General features: G+C 35.1%; 4 protein-coding genes across 6 annotated transcripts; 2 read left to right on the top strand and 2 right to left on the bottom strand.

Moving 5' to 3' along the window:
- Window positions 1-858: 858 nt before the first annotated feature.
- Window positions 859-2258, bottom strand: LOC108663815 (putative B3 domain-containing protein At2g27410). The gene has a single exon (XM_018129473.2). It carries the CDS (start codon window positions 1713-1715, stop codon window positions 891-893), a length of 825 nt encoding a protein of 274 aa, XP_017984962.2. The 5' UTR covers window positions 1716-2258; the 3' UTR covers window positions 859-890.
- A 954-nt stretch (window positions 2259-3212) lies between these two features.
- LOC18586937 (pentatricopeptide repeat-containing protein At2g13420, mitochondrial-like) lies at window positions 3213-5185 on the bottom strand. The gene has a single exon (XM_018129399.2). The coding sequence runs from the start codon at window positions 5183-5185 to the stop codon at window positions 3596-3598; it is 1590 nt and encodes a 529-aa protein (XP_017984888.2). The 3' UTR covers window positions 3213-3595.
- Window positions 5186-5422: 237 nt separating this feature from the next.
- On the top strand, window positions 5423-13246 carry NOL (NYC1-like protein). Of its 2 annotated transcripts, XM_007010538.3 has the most exons (13): window positions 5423-5711; window positions 5930-5998; window positions 6814-6875; window positions 6999-7085; window positions 7853-7920; window positions 8012-8060; window positions 8130-8215; window positions 9292-9349; window positions 10411-10461; window positions 12182-12232; window positions 12324-12365; window positions 12776-12886; window positions 13021-13246. In XM_007010538.3, exons 1-13 carry the CDS (start codon window positions 5423-5425, stop codon window positions 13066-13068), a joined length of 1071 nt encoding a protein of 356 aa, XP_007010600.3. In that variant the 3' UTR covers window positions 13069-13246. The 2 variants fall into 2 exon arrangements, with proteins under 2 accessions (XP_007010600.3, XP_017984889.2); XM_018129400.2 differs by lacking the exons at window positions 9292-9349; window positions 10411-10461.
- Window positions 13247-16715: 3469 nt separating this feature from the next.
- On the top strand, window positions 16716-21180 carry LOC18586934 (putative inactive leucine-rich repeat receptor-like protein kinase At3g03770). Of its 2 annotated transcripts, none has more exons than XM_088810737.1 (7): window positions 16716-19097; window positions 19281-19411; window positions 19609-19849; window positions 20154-20359; window positions 20448-20497; window positions 20591-20651; window positions 20761-20899. In XM_088810737.1, exons 1-7 carry the CDS (start codon window positions 17765-17767, stop codon window positions 20854-20856), a joined length of 2118 nt encoding a protein of 705 aa, XP_088666863.1. In that variant the 5' UTR covers window positions 16716-17764; the 3' UTR covers window positions 20857-20899. The 2 variants fall into 2 exon arrangements, with proteins under 2 accessions (XP_088666863.1, XP_007010597.3); XM_007010535.3 differs by having other exon boundaries at window positions 17058-19097; window positions 20591-20702; window positions 20840-21180.
- Window positions 21181-21710: the final 530 nt, after the last annotated feature.

The following is a 21710-nucleotide window of genomic DNA, read 5'->3' as shown; positions in this document are numbered from 1 at the left end:
TAATTATCTATTTATAAAAATATGTGATTAAATTATAATTATTTTTAGTAATTAGGAAAAAATATAATTATGATGGATAATTATCTTTTGAGATAAATGTATATTTAAATGATAATAAGGATAATTTTATTTTTTTATGAAAATAATTGTTAATATGGTCAAGGGTATTTTTGTCTTTGTATCATCTATTCTTTTCTTATTTCAATCTTATTTCTACCAACCAAACACTGTGATAAGTCATAATAGTAATTTCTGCTCTATTCCATTCACAATACCAAACAAAATAATAATTATTCTATTTCCACAGAATAATAATTTTATTCTATTTCTGTCTATTCCGCGAACCAAACGTGCTGGTTAGGAATTACAGTAAGAATATTGCTTTGTATCAAAAAAAAAAAAAGGTGGGGAACATATGTGAGAACATTGTTTTATGACAAGACCCTAGCTTCTTGTCAAATATTCATCGTTTCAAGATAATCCAGTTGCATGTTGGTCTGCTACAGATAGTTCTTTCTGCAAATATTCTTGGTGCTGGCTGACTCAGGTGAGGCTAAAGGGCCGAAAGAAAATGTTTTGCCAAATGCATTTATATTAGCTCCGTGGCCTTCTGTCTGTTGGGTCAGCCACCTGTAATATTTACTAGACAAAATCAGGTGAGGCTAAGAGGAATGTATATCTATTAGCTGGTATTTGCTAAACGTATTCATTCACTGTAACAATCATAACAATTAATTCATCATCATTAAATTGAATATCACTTGTAAGTAATCTAAACATATTTACAATTTGAAACATTAACTGTGAAAGAAAAAAATTAAAATAAGATTGGTAAGAAAAAAGCCTTGGGCTGTTCTACAATTTATTCATGGAAATCTTCAACTCATTATCTAATGAATTTCAGAGACCATCTTCCCTTCTTTAACCTTGATAATGGCAAAACCAAGCTGTGATTCAGGTCCCACTCGAAACGACCAAATTTGTACGACCGCGTCTGGCTTGAGAGTATCAGCATTGTTCTTGACAATTTGATTCCACTGAGTCTTGAAAACATATGCAAAGCTCCCTCCGATGAGCCACTTGGTCAAGTGTACTTTAGATACCTCAAGACATGGTTCTATCAGTATAACATCCATCCCCCGATTATTCTTGAATTTTTCCTCCTCAGCTTCACTTAAAAACTTATTCCTAACTTGTTTCAATGTCATTGACAAACGGTTGTGTCCTGGGTTCAAGTCAGTGGGCTTTATGAACTTCTGTATAACCAGCTTTATGTCAGTCCCACCCAAGTTCTCGATGCGATCCTTGAATACTTGAGGCATATCGGGAGGTGGTTCTAAGCCTAATGCACTAAGCTCTTCGACTGGATTGAAACCCTTTCTCTGTTTCTGCTTCTTCTCGATGCCTGTCTTCTGCTTCTTGGCATCACTTGTCTTCTGCTTCTTTCGCTTCTTGATCAAGTAATCCTCCTTTTCTTCTTCAACGGAAGGACTTTTGCTTCCAGTTCCAGTTCCAAAGCCACGCTTGATACCCTTTTTCTCAATGATCATCATCTTCTTATTCTTCTTCATTACAAAGCCATTCGTAAACCCTTCCAAAGCCAAGAGAGTTAGTTTGCTTAACCGCTGGCTTTCATTATCAGTCCCTACTTCACTCTCCTTCTTCAGTTCCTCCCACGAACCACCATCGTCGACATTGTCTAAATCTTTTAACATCTTTGATTTTCTCAACCTCTCCAAGAACCCAAAATCAATGGTAGATTTGTCGATAAACAAACCAACGAAAGAAATAGTTGCTGTTGATATGAATATATACAAGTTTTATTTCCTTGTTCTAACTGGAATACTAGCTTTGTAACCAAGCATCGTAATCCTGACTGTTTAACGGTACAGATTGTTTTGAAGATAAGTGGCCCGAAGACATGAAGTACAAGTACACCAATGCGTTAAGTACACCTACTCAGTGCTTACTTCCGTTTCTCTTCCACTTAACCGGGACAAACCGTGAATGGATAAGAATTAATGACAGCCGTCGATCAATAGCCAAATGTAAAATGGGTAAACCAATTATCTGAGAGTCTTGGAAGCTTAGCTGGCTTCCTTTTTTTCTTTCCAGATTTTACTGAATTTTTTTTTTATTTTTTGGTTTATTTAATTACTTTTTTTTATTTAGATAAATACTATTTTCTTTAACTATTTATTCTCTCTTTCTCCACCGTACCTCCTCTCCTTCTCTTCCTTTCCCTCCTCGGCGGCGCAAGCGGCGTCAGAATACCGGACAGAACGCCCCCTCCATCCCCCGTTTTCCGTCCTCTGTTCCTTCCTCCCCGTTTTCTATAAGTTTTGAATAACTCTGTTCACAGATACCCCTTTTTTTCTTTCATTTTCGGGTTACTATTTACTACCGAAGCCCTCGAATTTGAGCGAGCATTAAAACCCATACTGCCGATGCTCTGATTGATTCCCATGGCGGCCGTTGATAAATACAACGTATGTATGGAGCCTTCTGTGTGTTGGGTCAGCCACCTGTAATATTTACCAGACAAAATCATGGTTCCGACTTCAGATTAATTGTTATTTAAGTTAATTTTTAATATCAGCAATGTAACTTGTATCGATACAAGAATTTAAAATTCCATTTCCATCTGTTTTTCGTTTTATCAGAAGAACGTGTGATATGTTTATAGATATTATAGTTTCTTTTTCTTTTGATGGAATGCATGATACAAATTTCTTGACTGTCACATATACAAAAGCTTTATTGGTTTTATTTTTATATGAACTGTATCCAATGTTGAGGGAACAGTTGATTGAGAACAATGTATCTTAGTTGTGGGGTCGTGTCTTTTGTTTTTTGAGGAAGATGAATGGGTCAATTAGCTTGACCATTGGGAATTCGAATGGCAATATAATGGAGATGGCAAAGGTAGTAGAGAACCTCTTTGAAAACCAGTCCAGGTGGGGAAATGTGAATAGACGGATGGAAAGGGTACTTGGGGTAGATTCAGATTGGCTAGATGACCTGATTTATATATTCTCTTCTGATGATGGATTTATATTTCAAAACCATGTCTCATGCTTTGGATTTTGGGGTTAAACTTTGTGGCAATAAGTTCTTGGACCTGAAGGGGTAATGTGTCAATTGGTGGTGAAAAGGAAGAGCAGGATAATCTCATCCTAGACATGCTCTCCAGACGATTAAACTACCAGCTCTTACCTTGCTTTTGAGTCTTTCTACCTTTACCGTGCTGGCATAAAATTGCACCTTATGTTACATTATAGAAATGGATCTAACTAGATTTCAGCTGTATTTGTATCTTAGTACAGGTGAAGCACCCAAGTCTGGACATATGGAAATGGTTTTGCATATCAGATAATAGATATAAAAAAAAGCTCTCAACTTAATGAGATGAAAGATATGACAGCAAAACAAGTTGAGATGATACAACATAAGTTGCCATGAGGAATGGGATTAGTTTCAAGTAGGTTATGGATCAATCTATCTATTCTCAAAAAAGTGAGCTTACTGAGTTTGATAATTTGGCAAAGCAATGAACATTGCACAGTTGAGTAGGATACAAGAAAACAACAGTGAACTATCTCCTATACGGCTTCAAATGATAGTCTTGAAACTCAGAACCAAAAATTAAGGACTCTTCATCAAGTTTCTTCTTCAATCTTCTCCAAGTCCTCAACATATTAGACTGTATCAAACCCTTATATAGTCTCTCAAAAGTTACTTTTTGAGGAAGTAAACCCTTCTCTATCATCTCCACAAAAAGCTGGCATGCCTCTCTCCATTTCTGCTTCCCACATAACCCATTAATCAACAATGTGTAAGAATCCAAATCAGGCCCTGCTGTACTCCCTTTAAGATCATTCCAGATTTCCTCTGCCAGCTCGATTCGATCCAACTTCATGCACATACCCAGCAAGATGTTGTATGTATGCAAACTCAACTCACATAGTCTATCCTCCTTCATCTTCCTATACAAATTGAAAGCACCATTCACATCCTTCCTCCCTCTATACTCCTTAAAGAAACAGTTATAGGTTGCAGCTGAAGGAGAAACCCCATTACTCACCATCTCACCGAGCAACTTCTCTGCCTCCTCGAGCCTCCCACATGAGCAAAGACACTTGATAACTGAAGTATATGTAGCCACACTCGGGCAAATACCTTTCTCCCTCATTATTTTCAACTTATCAAGTGTTAACTCAGGCTTATGAGCCCTGCTGTATACATGTAGAACGATTGAAAAGCTGGTTACATCAGGCTCAATCCCTCGTTGGCGCATTTCGTCGAACAACTTTTCGGCATTCCTTATTGCTCTGTCAAACCTGTCATCGGGATGCAAACTGACTCTTCTACATATCCCGTTTAACATCACGTTGTAAGTGACAACATTGGGTTCCATTCCTTTTTCTATCATCTCCTTTAAAAACCTCTCTGCCATATCGATTCTACCAATCTTGCACCACCCGCTTATTAAGATTGTATACATTTTTGAATCAACCCGAAACCCAGATTTCCTCTTGTTAAAAATCTCAACAGCCACCTTCACGTAGCCGTATTTGCAGAGTGTGTCGAGCAAGAAACAAAAGCAAAACGAACTGTTTTGACAAGAACTGTCAGTATCAGTTTCATTGTCAGCAGTAACAAAACATCCCATATCATCGAAGGAGCGAATTGCTTGACGGGTAAGGCCGGCGGCGATCAAGCGGCGGATCAAGATCATGAAAGTGGAGGAATCGGGGGGGATGTTTGTTTGGTCCATTTCGAGAACGAGCTGCCAAACGACGTCGAATTGGCGGACTTTCGCGAGAACGTCGATGATGAGGTTGTAGGAGGTGGTGGAGAGGAGGGAAGATGGGGAAGGAGGGAGGGATTTGGAATAGAGAAAGAAGGAGAGGGCAATCTTGGAAGAGTGTTGAAGGCGGAGGAGAATCTGGTCGAGAAGGAAAGGGGAGAGGGAGATGCCGTGGAGTTGGATGGAGGATTCCATGGAGTGGAAAGGGTTGTGGTGGGCGAGGAGGAGTTGGGAGAGGGAATCAGCTTCCTCCGAGGGTTGGAGTTTGGGGAGGTTGAGGGAAGGAGAGGAGAGGAAACGGAGGGAGGAGAGAGGGAGGAAGCGGAGGGAAATGGCGGTGGGGAGAGTGCGTGTTCCGCATAATCTAAACGCCATCTTCGATCCAACTTCAAGCCAACATCCTTTCAACTTTCAAGTCAATCAAAGAGAAGAAAGGGGCTTCAAGCTTTAACGTTAGAAGAAAAAAAACCCGAAGGAAAAAAATGGGTCAGTCAGGAGCTGACCTGGCATGTGAAGAGGCGCAGCATCATGCCACGTGGATAATAACGAAGCCATAAACTATAGCCACAGCGGCTAACAGTCTGTGCAGTTTGGAGTTTGGAAGCTGCTTCAATGGCGACTATAATCTCTTCAATGGCGACTGCTGCTTCTTCTACTTGTTGCCAATTCTTGACTCCAGTTTGGTCTCCAGGAGCCCATCCAGTTATCTTCCCTCCCATCTCCAAACCAACCCATTTTCAACCTTTCCTTGCTAATGCTTCTCTCCAAAACTCTGCCTTCTCTCCAACTCCAACCACCTCCTTCTATTCTCCATTATCAGTAAAAGCCCAAGCTGCCACGCCAGGAGAGACACAACCCATGCTTCCTCCTTACAACGTTCTTATAACTGGCTCAAGCAAAGGTTGTTCCTTTTGCCTGAAAGCTTACTAGTGACATTTTTGTGGATAGGGCCTGGATTTCTTGATAAGAAGAAACTTGGGGTGAAGATTTTAAGATTTAAGTCCATTTTTAATGTAGGAAAAACTGTTGAGACAGCTTAAACAAGCCACAAGTACACATATTTTAGTGATTTTTCTTTGATTTTTAGAAAAGCTAAAAAGGCGAATTTGTTGGTTTTAGGAATAGGGTATGCATTGGCGAAAGAATTTCTCAAAGCAGGTGACAATGTCGTAATTTGTTCAAGATCTGGTAAGACTACTACTGCTTCTCTCAACTCTTATCAGCAAATTCGTATGCTCTATTGCAATTTGTCTATTATATAACTTGCTAAAGTTGTCTGCCATTTGCATAATGTGATAAAAATATTAGAGTATTTTAGTCTCGTTAAAAATATGTAATGAGAAAGAAAGTAGAAGTTAGTTACCTTGAAGATATCAATCTAAAGGGTATCTTAAAAACTTGAATTCTTTTTGTGTCTTAATTTTCCATGAGCATATTGTGGAGGGAAATTCATAAATCTAGCTTCATCTTCTGGTGGTCAACTGCTGATATAATTGATCCTTTCTCCCTTTTGTACTTTGTCTTTCCCTGTCAATCTTTCAGCCCTTAGTTTTGTAATTGGAAATTCTTAATTAAGAACGAGTGTTCAGTATAAAGTTCAATTAGAGTATTAATTTTGAAATTTTTGTTTAATGATATTGAGTTTGATACGCAGTGTACTATCTTGCTATTCTTGGATAATATTTTATATTATCATTCCATGATATGATTACCATTGTAATACTGCTTGCATTTTTCTGGTGACTTTGCATCATTTTGTGTTTGATGTTCATCACTTATTGCTCTAAGATGATGAATCATCGGAGATTAGAGTTTTCCATCTGAAAGGTAATTGGAAATTGGAACTGCTTGAAATTTTCTGTTGACTTTGCATCACTTTGTGTTTGATGTTCATTCATCACCCTATGATGATGAATCATCAGATTAGAGCTTTCATCTGAAAGGTAATTAGAAATTGGAATTGACTGACTAGTGTTGCACTTGCTCAACTGATATTTGGACAGCTGAACGGGTGGAATCTGCTGTTAAGAGCCTCAGAGAAGAATATGAGGAGCAGCGTGTGTGGGTACCTCCTCTATGACTTGTTTTTATGATTGTATTCCACATTCTTCTTACATTCTTTCTGCTTTTTTTTCCACTCATAAAATTTTTTCTGGCTTAATGCTGCTTTGAATAATCTCATTCACAGGGTACTCAATGTGACATTAGAGAGGCACAGGATGTGAAGAATTTGGTTTTATTTGCACAAAAGAACCTGGGAGACATTGATATTTGGGTATTTTGTCTTATCTTTGTCCCTTTACTTATCTCTTTCATGTTTCATATCATTTTGGTGGAAAATTTCTTTCTGGGGAATAATTCTGATATCTCTAGATGCTCAAAATTCTAGCTACTTACATGGTCATTTACAAGATCGATGGTCTTGATGAGTAAGATTCAACAAACTGCTATATAGGAAAATGATGTTGAAGCTAAGTCCTTATTTTGGTCCTTTATTTATTTATTTAGTTATGTACGGAGCTTAATTTTCAGAATAGATCACATGATCTGCTAAAGATAATAAAGTCTGTAATGTAGTATTTTTGCAATGAATGCCATATGACTATGAGTTGATGATGGCTTCTTTCAGTTCCAGCCATTGTAACCAGACTTGAAAGTGAATTTCTACAATGTCATAAACATGTAAATATGTGGTTGATTTAATCTATAGAGCCGTTCATCATAATTTGATGCAATCAAACATGACGTTTTTTAGTTTACAAAGTAGGCTGTGAGCATGTTTTCTGTTTGAAGTTGCTCTAAAACGTTGATCTGCGGTACTGCATATGTTTATCATTACCTCCACTGTAGTTCCATATCTTGGAACATGCTTTTCTGACAAATCTCTTAATCAATCCCCAAAATGATTTCTCTCTCTTTTACATTTATTGTCATTTTAATTCATGATGTCTTGTATTCTTTCCCGCACAAACCTTTACCTATAACTTCAGCAATGTTTCTCTTCTCCTTTTAAAGTCTTACCTTTTGTTGAGAATGATGCAGATTAATAATGCAGGATCAAATGCATATAGTTATAAACCACTGGCAGAAGCATCAGATGAAGATCTTATGTGGGCTTCAATATACCATTCATTTCTTTCTTTTTTAGGCTTGGTTTTGTTTTTTTTTCAAAGATTTATATTTTGGATTATCTGTATGCAGTGAAGTTGTTTCTACAAACACCCTTGGGCTTATGATTTGTTGCCGAGAGGTAAAGACTATTTTCATTTTTCTTGCTGGGCCCTGTTTAGTTCCATTCTGATATATTGTTGTATCTCAGGCCATTAAGATGATGTTGCAGCAGCCTCGAGGCGGTCATATTTTCAATATTGATGGAGCTGGTTCAGATGGAAGGCCAACTCCTAGGTATTTTAATTCCTATTCTTGTTAGCTAGAAAGTTTGGGTGCTATTTTTTTGAACCGCTTCTTGCACAAGTTGTAAAACAATCTGCTGGAGGTTGTTGTACATGACATAATCAGCTTTATGTGTCGAATATAGTTACATTTTACTTCTTAAAGGGTGCTGTGTGTATAGGAAATTTCTATCATGCATAGATGATTTCCCTATTGCTTGTTCTTGTTCACAATACATTCAGCTGGTAACAATTTCATGGTGAATCACATAAGGGGCAGTGATATGAAAAGAACTTTTGTGAGTCTGTGTTGGTTGTTTCCTAGAATTTTTGACCCAGCATCCTTGCTGCCTAAAATGAGTCAAATTTTTTCTTTTGTTAATAGTAGGTTCGTAAGTACCTTGATAATTCTCACAATTATGTGAAGCTTCATTTGTGTATTCATATTGTTCTTTAAGTGCTTGATTTGCTGAAAACAAGTGAATGCCGTTAAAAAGGTTTTTTTTCTTAATTGTTTATATTTTGATAGTGAACTCAATTTTGGATCTCTCCTTGATGTTTTAAATGGATTGTTCAGTTCAGTTTCTGTTGGGGCATCTTGCTTTACAAATATCTCTCTATCTTGCATTTGCACAAAGTTGTCTCAGCATCATCCTCACTGGCAATCCCAGCCACTTATGGCGGCAATATCAATTACCTGCTCCCACTGCCACATATAATGCCTTTCATTTGTATATCTTGCTTCATTACTACTTCACAGCAGGATTATGTTGAATGTTTTATGCTTTATTTAAGTGATACTCTCTGTTAGTCTGGCATTTGCATGTTTCACGTAGGACAATATGGGTCTTGCTTAGCTTGTATCTTATAGGATAATTGCAATATTATAGTCAACTATTCTGATATGATTCTAGTCATGCTAATGAAGTGCTCTCCTAGGTATTGCAGCTTAAGAACCTATCAAGGGTTGTGTTAAATATTTTAATTTCCATCCTTCCAAGCAATGCATCACATTGTGTATTTCAAATCCTTCAATCATATTATTAGTTGTTTTTTTTTTCTTTGATTATCAGTCTTCCTTTTTAATAGATTTGCTGCATATGGAGCAACCAAACGTAGTGTAGTGCATTTGACAAAATCACTGCAGGTACTTGCTCAACTTCTCTCGCACAGTGCCTTGCAGTAAATTTCATTCAAAAGAATTCAGTCTGCCATGGCAGTTTTTTTCCCAATCTGACATGTTACTATGTTGTTCAATTTCTTGTATTTTCCAGTTTTTTAGTGATGCACCCTTTCAGTAGCACGCTTTTATTTCAGTACCTTATGGGGAAACTGACTGAATTGTTTCCTTTCTTTCACATTGACAATTGAGAATTATTCTAAGCGATCTGGTATATTTTTTTTAATTTTCCTTTCTGAAAGAACATCTAGAGGTTCTTTTTATATGGCATATCTTCTAATTGGGTGCTGAAAGCTTACTGTCAAAAATCAGGTTTATTTGTGTGTTAGTTTACAAAATAAGTGCAGCAATGCCTTTAATCACAATATTAAGTTTTTTCAGGATATTTGCTTCTGTTTGACATACAACTATAACCATTCAAGTTTAAGAAGAGGGTCTTTCTTTTTGTTTTTCCTTTTTTTTTTTACAAGTTAGTATAATGAGGCTCACAATTCATCTTCGTCAAAGTGATTTTGATAGGTAACTGCATTTGCATGCACTCTTTACGCATGCATGTAGGATCCAGGTGTTATCTAATGCTTTATTTTCCCCTTCAAAACTCTGATATGTGAATGACAAATCATATACCATCTGTATTTGGTGTGCACTGGCTGTCAGAGATTTTTCCCCTTGCATCTTTCCCCCCAAAATGATCCTAATATATAGAGTGTGGTTTGGAGTCCCTCTAGAGTTTCTCTCTTCTGATGATTTGAAATATGAATTGTTTAGTTTTTGACAAAACAAGTGTGATAGATATCATAGGTGCTCCTAACAAGATATATAATGGGAAAATTCAATAGATCATAACACGTTCTTGTCAAAAATTTCTACTTTCTCTTTCGTTTTCTCCTTTGAACTTTTTTGATACGGTCAATAAGACCAACTAATATAATATTCTCGATGTACTATTGTTTTTATAAATTTTCTTTGGTAAGCACTTTCCTTCTGGAAGTTCATTTGTAATACTGGGTCTTTTGACTTATTCACAGGCTGAACTGCAGATGCAAGATGTTAAGAATGTAGTAGTACATAATCTATCGGTATGTTTTGCATTAAAGAATCATCTAATTTCCAATTCTTAAAGTTAAGCCTGTCATGTTGAATGATGTTTCTTGATTTCTGTGCTTTTCTTATCTAGTTTTTATTTCAAATCTGCCTGATATGTTTGTGCAGTAAGCTAAATTTGTTGCTTTCATATTAGTTCTTCACAGGTTCCCCTCAAAATTAATGATGCAGAACCAACAGTACAAAAAATAGAATACTAAGGAACATAAACAGTATCAGAAGATTTTTTTTTTTTTTGTGCAAATTGAAGCTGAAATCTAAAATCCTATTGCCAAACCTCAAAATTCATGTTTCTATATCAATATTCAGAATCTCCATGTCTTAATCATCAAATGGTTTCCTCAATAATCTGGTACTGACCTATTTAAATATGAACAAATCCTCGTAAATAAAGTCTATATAACATAAAATGAACTCAAAAAAGAACAAGAGCCTTATTTTCTAAATTTTCTTTCAAAATATGTATATGCCTCAAAAACTTTGATGTGGTCATTTATCACTCTCTTTCAGTTGGAAGGAGTATAAAGACCAATGCTTTGTTTTTTAGCTTACACAAAGCTAGCAAGTATGACCCTAAGACACTATTTTTATTATATGCAAGGAGGTACAATAGTACCTACTACGTACGCTCCACTAAAGTAATAGTCTTATCCCTTCCAAAATGACCACTAACGACCTGCATGCAGTTTGCAAGCTAAAAACTTTCTATCCAAATTACCGCTGTTCATGGTACTTCAATAGGGTTTTTACTTCAGTTGTCAGAAGGTCAATGTTCTACTGTGGACTCATTCTATAACCAAAATATTCTCCATGAGCCCAAATGTGCTTTGGTGGTTAGTTTAAATGATACCACTGATGTGGATCATGCAGATTAAGTCTTGAAACCCTTTAAGAGGAACTATAGTTCAAACGGTATGCAAAGTTTTATTTGGATTTGTAATGCTTGTGGATATCAATGGCAACCTAGTGAATGCAGAGAGGTGAATCAACCTTTTTTGGTTTTAAAGACCAATCTTAATTTATTCAATCCTCATTTTGGGGTCTCAACTTTGACCAAGCAGAGAAGAGATAATGATTTGAGTTTCGAAATGCTTTTGTCAAAGGCTGATTGTACTGTTTTCTTGCAAGTCTGTAAAGGTGATAATACATGCATTTCTTATGAGACCATGCACCCACGCATCATAAAATTATTAAGTTGAGCAATTTATTGCCAATTCAATATGTCTACTGAAGAGGGAGGTGAGAACTTTCACCTCTCGTTGCTGTGCCTTTGGTGGGTGGTGCACCTGGAGTAAAAAGGTGCTCAGGTGAAAAGGAATGCACAGAATAGTTTTAACCATTGTTGCATAATTTGGCTTTCAATGCTAACCTGAAAGTAGCATATTCATACTCACTCGTTGTCCTTTGTAATTGTATTCCCCTCTGTTTGTTTAATCCATGTGTTGTAGCTACTTGCCATTTGACCTTTCGATTTCCTTTTCTTTTTCCTTTCTTGTGTGTGATGCAAGTTTCAGAAAAGAAAAACTTCTGGACCTCATTTTTGGGTCTCCAGAGTTGATGTTATCTGAAGTTCCTTGTTGTAATTGATCATGACAAATGCTTCACCCCGCCAAAAGATTAAAGAAAAAAGAAAATGCTATTTATTTCTATTTTTCCTTTTCCCTATGGTCATTTGCTTTCTCTTCTTTGTTTCAGCCAGGAATGGTTACAACTGATCTTCTCATGTCTGGTGCAACCACAAAGCAGGTCAACTATGCATCATATACTTCTTAGGTTACTTGCTCTGATTTTGGTTCGTTTTTTTCTTTTTTGAAACAACTAATATTTGGTTTTCCAGGCCAAGTTTTTCATCAATGTTTTGGCAGAACCAGCTGAAGTGGTAAGACTCAGAGTAGCAATATAAAAGCTTCATCTATGGTTCTTTATTTATTTTAGTGTTGACATGTCGAAGGTCATGCTTGATCAAATAAAAAAAAAAGATGAATTTATCCAAAAAAAGGTAAATAAAGAAAGGAAAAAGATGGACTTGAAGTGTCTATTTAAAAATGGCAAAGACGAAGACACGAGCTGAGATAAGACTGCAAGTATCTTAATGAATTTGTTAGAATTTGGTTAGTTTTGCATAGATAGTGTATTGGTTGGTTTACTTTATTGTCATCCAAGGTCTGTTGCTTTTCTCGATAAAACATTCATTGGTTTCTACTTTGACAAGAAGGTCACCCTTTCTTTATTCATTTTTTTATATCATTTTCTGTTCTTTTTTGGGGGATGGGGTCTTGGGGTTCAAAGGTTGCAGAATACCTGGTCCCAAATATCAGGTCCATCCCAGCAAATGGATCATGGAAGCCGACTTATATTCGGTTCCTCACTGGATTGAAAGCTTACTCTCAGATCTTTTCAGTTAAGAAGTGGAAGCAATTTCTGTTAGTTTATCATTTTTGAACTACTTGGCCTCAAATATTTTAACCTATGTTGCATTAAAGTAGAGCATTTCCACTAACTTTCTCTACCTTGTGCCTGCCCTTTTGATGCAGAGACTAGCATTTGGTGCAAGAAGAAACAGATACATGCTTGAAGATTGAACTTCCATATTTCAACACCCCCACCCCTTTTTGGCCAAATCCATAGTTAAATACTGTGTTATCCCGGATGCTTTTACCATTTCTATCTGCTTCATTAGTTCTGATCCACTGTTTCCACTTTATCTTCAACCATTGTGCAATAAGTTAATGCAAAATGTGGAAATTCATCTTGTCTTTACTCGCATGTAGCATCGTAAAATAAGAATGTCAATGGATAAGGTGTCCGTTATTTTTGAAATATCTTAATTTAAATTTGTATTTGAATATTTTAGTTAATATTTAGTAAATATACATATTTATTAAATATTTTATTAAAATAAATAATAATCACTTTACATTAAATTATGGAATTTAAGGTGGACTTGATTCCAAAGTGTTGGATATTCGCAAAAGCATATTTAGAGAATTGAAAGCCTTAAGCAAAATCACATGCATCCGAAGCATTGTACTGGAAGAATTCCCAAGTCGCCAACAGCAGCATCAATCCTTTTTGCACACCAATGCTAGCAATGAACAAGAAGCTTTTTAGCTCTGATATTCTAACCACTAGAACAGCACAGTTACCACCCATTTTATAAAAGATGAAATTGGATACCCTTAAATAATATTCAGTGGCGAATTCAAGATTTTGTAAGAGAAGTGGCTAAAAAATAAACATACAAAGTCATGGATCGAGTCAATAATTCGATTCGGAATAAAAAATTAATCATTTTTAAAATAAAATAAAATTATAACAAAAAATTTTTATCTAAAGTTTGAATATAAATTTTCAAATTTATCAATATAAATAGTTTTCACGTTAGACATTATAAGTTGTGTTTAACGAGTTTTAATACTTTTGAATTCATCGAAAACTAAATCCGTGTCAATGGTTCTAACGGTCATTTTGTACTTATTAATTAGAAAAAGTAAGATAAGATTATTGAAAATTTTTAAATATTTTAATCACATTCTTGTTCAGTTTTTCATATTAACATATGACATATTGCATAAGTGCTTAAATCGAATCAACAAATTGTACGAAAAATCAAAATAAAAAATGATACTCTTTGGGCAGTTAAGTAATGTGTCTTTTACTCCATAGGATCATAACATATTATGTACAATAATACAAAATATTTTAGTAGTGTTGTGTTAAAAAAATGAAGGACTTTTAGAAAAGTACATATTGCATAAATGTTCAAAACTAATAAAAAAATTCTAAGAAAAATTAAAGTGAAAAATTACTCTTTATGCAATTATACTCTTTAAGCAATTAAGCAATGGAAAAAAGAAAAATAATTTCAAAATTTGGGTTTACTCTACTATAAAGAGGAAAATGGGTTAACTCTATAACGAAAAAAGAAAAATAATTTAAAATTTAGACAATTAAACAATACATCTTTTACTCTATAAGGAAAATAGATTTACTTTATAAGAAAAAAATAATTTCAAATTTAAGCAGTTAAGTAATTTATTTTTTATTCTATAAGAAAAATTTGAATTTACTTTATAAGGGAAAATGAAAAATAATTTTAAAATTTGAACTTAGAAAGAATTGAACCCAAACTTCTAAAATTTAACTTAAAATTTGATTTAAATAAGAGTGACTAACTTATATGATTACAATTTTATACCCATAAATATAAAAAAAAACAATTAAAAATTGAGCTACCTCCGCCACTAATCATATTTTTATAAATATTTAACTTAATTATACAGAGTACGAATACCTTATATTCAGATTTAAAACCTGTTGGAGTAACAAACTTAGATAGAACTCTCTGCCGGCCAAAAAGGAGAAGAGACAAGCGGTGGGTATAGGAGACTCACCCGTGACTGAGTGGCTTCAATAATACAGCAATCAAAATGTGCATGGAAGTTAGGAAGTTGTTGGGTACAAAACCAAGTGCCTTTGCATTATTGTTATTTGATGGGTCATTGCCACGTGGCTTTGTTTTGCCTTGATTTCCATGGTACTTGGCTTGGCTTGGCTTTGTGTTCCAAGTCTCACACCTTGAAAGCAACATTCGTCTTGTCAATTTTGGGTCACGGTGTTGCGTTCCCGTGAACTCATGTGGACCAACCTTCCTCCCTTGGGTCCCCCCACCCCATCGGTTACGAAGATCGTGACAACCAGGCTCATCACAGGCGGAGGGAGGTGGGCATCGTAAGGGCCCGCCCCCAAAATTTCAAATATTTATATTTTTTATTTTATTTTATTTTAAATATTTATAATTTTATTTTTTATTTTTTTAATAATTTATAATTTTCTTCCCTCAAACATTGAATTTTTTTATTTTTTTAAATCTGAAATCTTGACTCCACCACTAAAATTCATCATCTGGTTATTCAACTAAGTTTTGCCTAATATTACATTAGTCATGAATTTAAAATTAAGATATAATATTTAAAAATATCTTTAAATTATTTTAAAAAATTCAAATAAAATAAATTTTTATTTCATGACTAATAGTTGATTAATTTTTATTAATTAAAGTATTACTTAGCATTTTATATCCAAAGAAAGTTGACATTTAAAGTGAAAAAATTAATTAAAAAGAATAAAATAAATTAAATCTAGAGAATCAATTAAACGAATGTGAAAAATATATATTATAATTCTCTCTATAATTTTATTAGTTATTAAAATAAAACTGAGAATATAAAAAAAAGCCTCATTAAATATTTGTTACTATTTGATTTATAATTTCATCTAAAAATTGAAATGAACTCGACGAATAAGTTAAAAAATTTTAAAATCTTGAAAACCGAACCATTTCCTTTTCCATGGGATAAGCCAAACAAGCACTAAAACTTGTATATTAGGTCGAAAAGAAAGGAAGATATTTTTCCAATTAATCAGTTAGTTTAAGTAGAGTACTCAAATTTATTTCATTTTATCCCATAAAACAATTAATTCCCATTTTAATTAGTTGCTAAAATAGGCTTGGATCAATTTGAAATGGAGGCAAGATTCTCTAAGTCAAGTAAAACCCAAAAATATTATGATTAAAATAAGACAAATCGATTCGATAAATTGATAGGTTTTATTAAATATCACTTTCATCTCATTTTTTTCATTTATTTTTTGAGATGTTCACGAATTATGTTCTTTTTTCATTTTTTTTAATTTCTCTATATAAAATTTATTTTTTATAATTTTTTTTATTTTTTTGACATTATTAACCATTAAATATCAAAATGAATAAAAAAATTTAAATTTCGGTATAAATTATAATAACATAAATTAAAGTCAATGCGAACAAAAAATTAAGGACAAAGGCCTATATCAAGTATACAAAATTTGAATAATTCACTTATTCCATTTCGTAGACCAAATGTATAGTAAAATTTTAATTTAAAAGTTAGCATAACGTAACATAGACATAAAATAATAAGTGGTATTTTGACTAATGTCATAAGAACTTATTTAATGTAAAATAAAATATAAAGATTTAGTTAAATTTAATAGAAAAACAAAAATTTATTTTTTTAAATAATTCAAAAAAACTTTTTCAAATATCATGTTTTAAATTCTCCAAAGAGAGAAGAGTGAAATTTATGAAATTAAGAAAAAGATTTTAATTATGTGATTAAACAGAGTCATTTGAGGTACAGATAAAACAGAGTGACTAAAAAGATTAAACAGAGCCATTTGAGGTGAAGATAAAACAGAGTGACTAAAAAGGGGAAGGACAACAAGTAGTCCGAATCTTGGAGAAGGAGATGCTGCCCGTTGCACATCTCTTTCCAGGGACAATGTCCCGACTGGCTTTCTTCATACCAAGACAAAGCTACACGCCTGCCCTCCATCTGCTTTCTTCCTTGTAACTTGTAATTATTTGTGCACTTTATGAACTCTTTTATTAGCTTATGTCTTCATTGTTGCAGGATTCTGATGTGCTTTGGGCAATGCAATCACTGAATTCTTGCTTCTAACTTTACTAAATAAAATCCCATTTTGTTTGTTTACGTGATTCTATGATGTTGTTGCTGCAGTGTTTTGGTCTGTTTTCTGTCCTACGTCTACAGTCCATTGCACGTTGTGCTACAGTGCTTTAAGCTACAGGACACAACGTTCTTACGTAAATGAAGCCTTAACCCCATTTCTTGTTTAATTCCATCCTTCACAATTTTCCCACTGGTGACAAATGTCGTTGAGCATGGTTATGATTTTGAGCTTACAGGAATGGATTTTGAACTTACAAATACAGATTTTCTATCACTTAATAAGCACGTCTTTTGAATTGGAAGTGTGAGTGTATGGCAAGTAGTATCAAAGTCTACTTTAACTATTCGTTAATATGAGACTCCCCATTAGAGACACCGAGATCAAGATAAGTCTAGACTATGAAAGAGTCATTAGCTAAGAGATTATAGCAGGCTATGTATCCTTATCTCGTTAAAAGTAAGAAAACAAAAGTTATTGTTGTATAACAGTGGTGATTAATGAAGTGGCAATCAACATTAATTGGAATGTTGAGTCTATGACAGCATAGTACGAATACTATTACAAAGGTGGAAACAGAAAATCTGAGTTGTTGTTTGTGTTGCACAAGTGTGAGGGGATAGAACAAGCAGGTAGAAGCAAGAGTGAGGGGATTAGTAAAAGGAGTATTTGTATTAAAGAAGACGCTTTCTGTCTCTCATACTTCAGTGCTGAAGCTCATATAGAATCTTTGTCCCACTACCAATGGTCATCTGATAAATTTTTATGGCAAATCCAGTTTACACTCTACTATTTCTGTTAACTCTTTTTCATTCTGTACATCTCTCGCACCAGCTCCAACCCTCTCAAGCCAATGCCCTCTGGGAAATCCAGCAGCTTCTCAACTATCCATCAGTTCTTAGCAGCTTTGACAACACTTGGGACTTCTGCAACATTGAACCAACACCATCGTTAACTGTGGTTTGCTATGAAGATAATGTGACTCAGCTTCATGTTATTGGAAACAATGGGGTCGCTCCATTGCCTCAAAACTTTTCCATTGATGCTTTCTTTGCAAGTCTTGTTAGTTTATCAAATTTGAAAGTCCTCTCTTTGGTTTCTCTAGGCTTGTGGGGGCCTCTGCCTGGTGGTATTGGTAAGCTGTCTTCTCTGGAAATACTCAATGTAAGTTCAAACTACTTCACTGGCTTCATTCCAGTGGAACTTTCGTATTTGTGGAATTTGCAGACTCTCTTTCTTGACCATAACAAGTTCACTGGTCAAGTTCCAGGTTGGCTTAGTTCTTTTCATGCTTTGACGGTTTTGAGTCTGAAAAATAATTCACTCTTTGGGACTCTGCCAAGTGCCGTTGCAAGCTTGGAGAATCTTCGAATTCTCAGTGTCGCAAATAATCACTTGTTTGGAGAAGTGCCTGATCTTCAGAAATTGACAAACCTTCAAGTTCTTGATCTAGAAAACAATTACTTTGGACCTCACTTCCCTGCTTTGCATAACAAAGTGGTCACTCTCGTACTCAGAAACAACAGTTTTCAGTTTGGCATCCCGGCTGATTTAGGCTCCTATTATGAGCTTCAAAAGCTAGACATTTCTTTCAACGGATTTGTTGGACCGTTTTTGCCATCTTTGTTTGCATTGCCTTCAATTAATTACATCGATGTATCTGCTAATAAGCTTACTGGTAGGCTCTTCCAAAACATGTCCTGCAATGATGAACTTGCTTTTGTAAATTTATCCTCAAATCTTTTGACTGGGGATTTGCCTGCATGTCTGCAACCAACCTTCAAGAGCAGGGCTGTTATGTATGCTAGAAATTGTTTATCAGATGAAGAACAAGAGCAGCATCCTTCTAACTTCTGCCACAATGAAGCATTGGCTGTAAAAGTTTTACCTCGAAAGCTCAAGTATAAGAGACATGATGCTAAGGCGGTGCTTGCATCAAGTATAGTGGGAGGAATTGCTGGAATAGCAGTAATAGGTAGTTTGAGTTTTTTGGTTATCCAGAGAAGAAACAACAGGGTTGCCGGGAAGACACTTTCCACAAGGTTAATAATGGAGAAAGTGTCAACCGTCAACCCAGTCAAGCTTCTATCAGATGCAAGTAAGATCCTCATTTCCTTTTCTCTCTTCCATTTGCTATGGCTCCATTGTTTTCAAACCAGAGCAGAGTAACTTAAGATTTAGGAAAGTAGTTGGATTTTGCAAAAGGGTTTAAAAAAAAAAAAAAGAACAAAGAATATTTATGCATATGGCATGTGACATATAGTGAATCTTTGATTTGCAGGATATATATCAGAAACAATGAAACTGGGAGCTAATTTTCCTGCGTATCGTGTCTTTGCTTTGGAAGAGCTTAAGGAGGCCACTAATAATTTCACTCCTTCAAGCATCATCGGTGAAGGTTCACATGGTCAGGTATGCACCTCATCTAGATTTTATAGTTCTCTAACTAAGTGTTACGCAGAAGGCACACAATGAATCTTTGGTATAGTATGTGTGCCTTTGCATCATTTACTAATATAATCTGTTCAGTTGGTTGCTATGTGTCACTGTTAGTTTCACATGATGCAATTGATGATTCTAGATCAAACTTACGTGCTGTAGAATGTCAGGTTTATAAAGGGAAGCTGGCAGATGGAACTCTTGTTGCCATTAGAAGTTTAAAGATGAGAAAGAAGCATAGCTCACAGACATACACACACCATATTGAGACGATCTCAAAACTCAGACATAGCCACCTGGCTAGTGCCCTTGGGCACTGTTTTGAGTATTGCCCAGATGATTCAAGTGTCAGCATCATAAATCTCGTATTTGAGTTTGTTCCAAATGGCACATTGAGAGGTTGCATTTCCGGTACGATTCTTTGTTATTGAATCTTAATAGCAATTATATGTATCACGAGGCAAATGTACTTAAACTAAAAGAAAGACAGGTTTATGTATGATCTGTCTTCTTGAGAACCAAAAACTTTCTTAAGTAAATCCTTTTGCTATTGCTTTCCAGCCTGGGTAGCTGAATAAGAAATGCATTTATTTTGGGGATCTTTGTCCCCATATTGTAAGTTATACATGCTGAATTGCCATATTGTACTTACTGACAGATCTGTGTTAATGTTTACAGTTTCATGCTACCCTTCTCTAACATTCTAGTTTTGCAGAAGGGTTACCAGGACAAAGGCTTAAATGGACACAAAGGATAGCAGCTGCAATTGGGGTAGCAAAGGGTATTCAGTTTCTCCATGCAGGGATTCTACCTGGAGTATTTTCAAATAATCTGAAGATAACAGATGTCTTGTTGGATCAGAATCTTCTTGCTAAGATTAGCAGTTATAACCTCCCTCTTTTAGCTGAAAATGGGGGAATGGTATGATCAACCTTTTCCTTTAAGCTGATTGGTTACATTTGCTACAAATCAATTCTTTGACTCGATAGCTCATTTTAAACCATTTCAGGGGGGTGCTGGAGTTTCTTTACCTGGACTAAAAGCAAATGTTAGAGGAAGGTGCATAGTTAATTCTATTGGAAAATGCGAAGTTGCCTTCACAATTACTTTAATTTATGTCTTAATCCTGTAATCATGTTCTTTCATATGCAGGGAAAATCATGAGGATAAAGATGATGTCTATGACATAGGCGTAATCTTAGTCGAAATTCTGGTAGGAAGGCCTATCATGTCCCAGAATGATGTCATGGTTGTAAAAGATATTGTGAGTTGCTAGTGTTTCCCTAGCATCTACTTTCTCTTCTTCACTTCCTATACATTAGTATCTTCAGCTTGACTCCTTGGGACTAGGAACAAGTTCAGTAAAGGTGACGCTTGGTCATTGTGTGCCTTGTGCTGCAGTTACAGGTAAGCAATAAGATGGATGATACAGCTCGAAGAAGCATTGTGGATCCAACAATTGTCAAGGAATGCTCAGCTGAGTCATTGAAGACAGTGATGGAGATATGCCTCAGATGCCTCTCCGATGAAGCAGGTGATAGGCCTTCTGTTGAAGATGTTCTTTGGACTTTGCAGTTTGCAGCACAGCTTCAGGATCCATGGAGACTTGATTCTCACCACATCCATCACCTAAATATATCATCTCTTGAGAAAATGTAGCCTTTATTTAACTTTTGTTTTGATGTTTATGTGTCAAACTCAAGTTTTAGCCCATCAATTTTATATACCCATGTGACACAAAATTCCAACATGTTTCTCATATTTTCAAGGCACAAAAATGTTTAGTCAAAGAAAATAATTTTCCAGTCAGAAATTACAGATATCGAAATTATTACAAAGGCATTAATACTCATATTTTAGTATAAATCACATGCTTTCTTTGATAAAAACTGTTAAATTTTTGCCCAATCATGATATTTTCCTATTCCGACTGTGCCTATCTAGCCATCAGCGAGAGGGGTTGATAATGTCCATTGTGGGTCATTTCATTATGTGAATCAAATGTCAACATCACGTGACATAATAAGAACTAACCTTGCATTGCATTGCATTGATAGTATTGGTTACACCCTCTTCATTAACTTCAATCATATGATCTACTAACTGCAAGTTCTTCCCCAAATGCCCATACTTTCTTGTAAGTTGTCATTCCCATTTTAATATAAGCTTGCTCAACTGTTAAAACATATAGATTGTATGATAGAGACAAAGCATATTTACAAGGAAATAGCTTTTATTCTAGTATGCTAATAGACACCAGTAAACTTACAAA

The sequence above is a fragment of the Theobroma cacao genome, chromosome 10 (assembly GCF_053813885.1).
Source record: "Theobroma cacao isolate CCN51 chromosome 10, ASM5381388v1, whole genome shotgun sequence".
Lineage (NCBI taxonomy): Eukaryota > Viridiplantae > Streptophyta > Magnoliopsida > Malvales > Malvaceae > Theobroma > Theobroma cacao.
Note: the sequence above shows the minus strand (reverse complement) of the source record. Positions and strands in the feature narration are given on the sequence as shown.

Coding starts and splice junctions, on each gene's coding strand:
- LOC108663815 (XM_018129473.2), bottom strand. CDS start 1,715: ATGTTAAAAGATTTAGACAATGTCGACGATGGTGGTTCGTGGGAGGAA.
- LOC18586937 (XM_018129399.2), bottom strand. CDS start 5,185: ATGGCGTTTAGATTATGCGGAACACGCACTCTCCCCACCGCCATTTCC.
- NOL (XM_007010538.3), top strand. CDS start 5,423: ATGGCGACTATAATCTCTTCAATGGCGACTGCTGCTTCTTCTACTTGT. Junction 5,999..6,813: donor CGTAATTTGTTCAAGATCTG/GTAAGACTACTA, acceptor ATATTTGGACAG/CTGAACGGGTGGAATCTGCT. Junction 12,233..12,323: donor CTGGTGCAACCACAAAGCAG/GTCAACTATGCA, acceptor TTGGTTTTCCAG/GCCAAGTTTTTCATCAATGT.
- LOC18586934 (XM_007010535.3), top strand. CDS start 17,765: ATGGCAAATCCAGTTTACACTCTACTATTTCTGTTAACTCTTTTTCAT. Junction 19,850..20,153: donor ATTGAGAGGTTGCATTTCCG/GTACGATTCTTT, acceptor CTAGTTTTGCAG/AAGGGTTACCAGGACAAAGG. Junction 20,360..20,447: donor TAGCTGAAAATGGGGGAATG/GTATGATCAACC, acceptor AAACCATTTCAG/GGGGGTGCTGGAGTTTCTTT.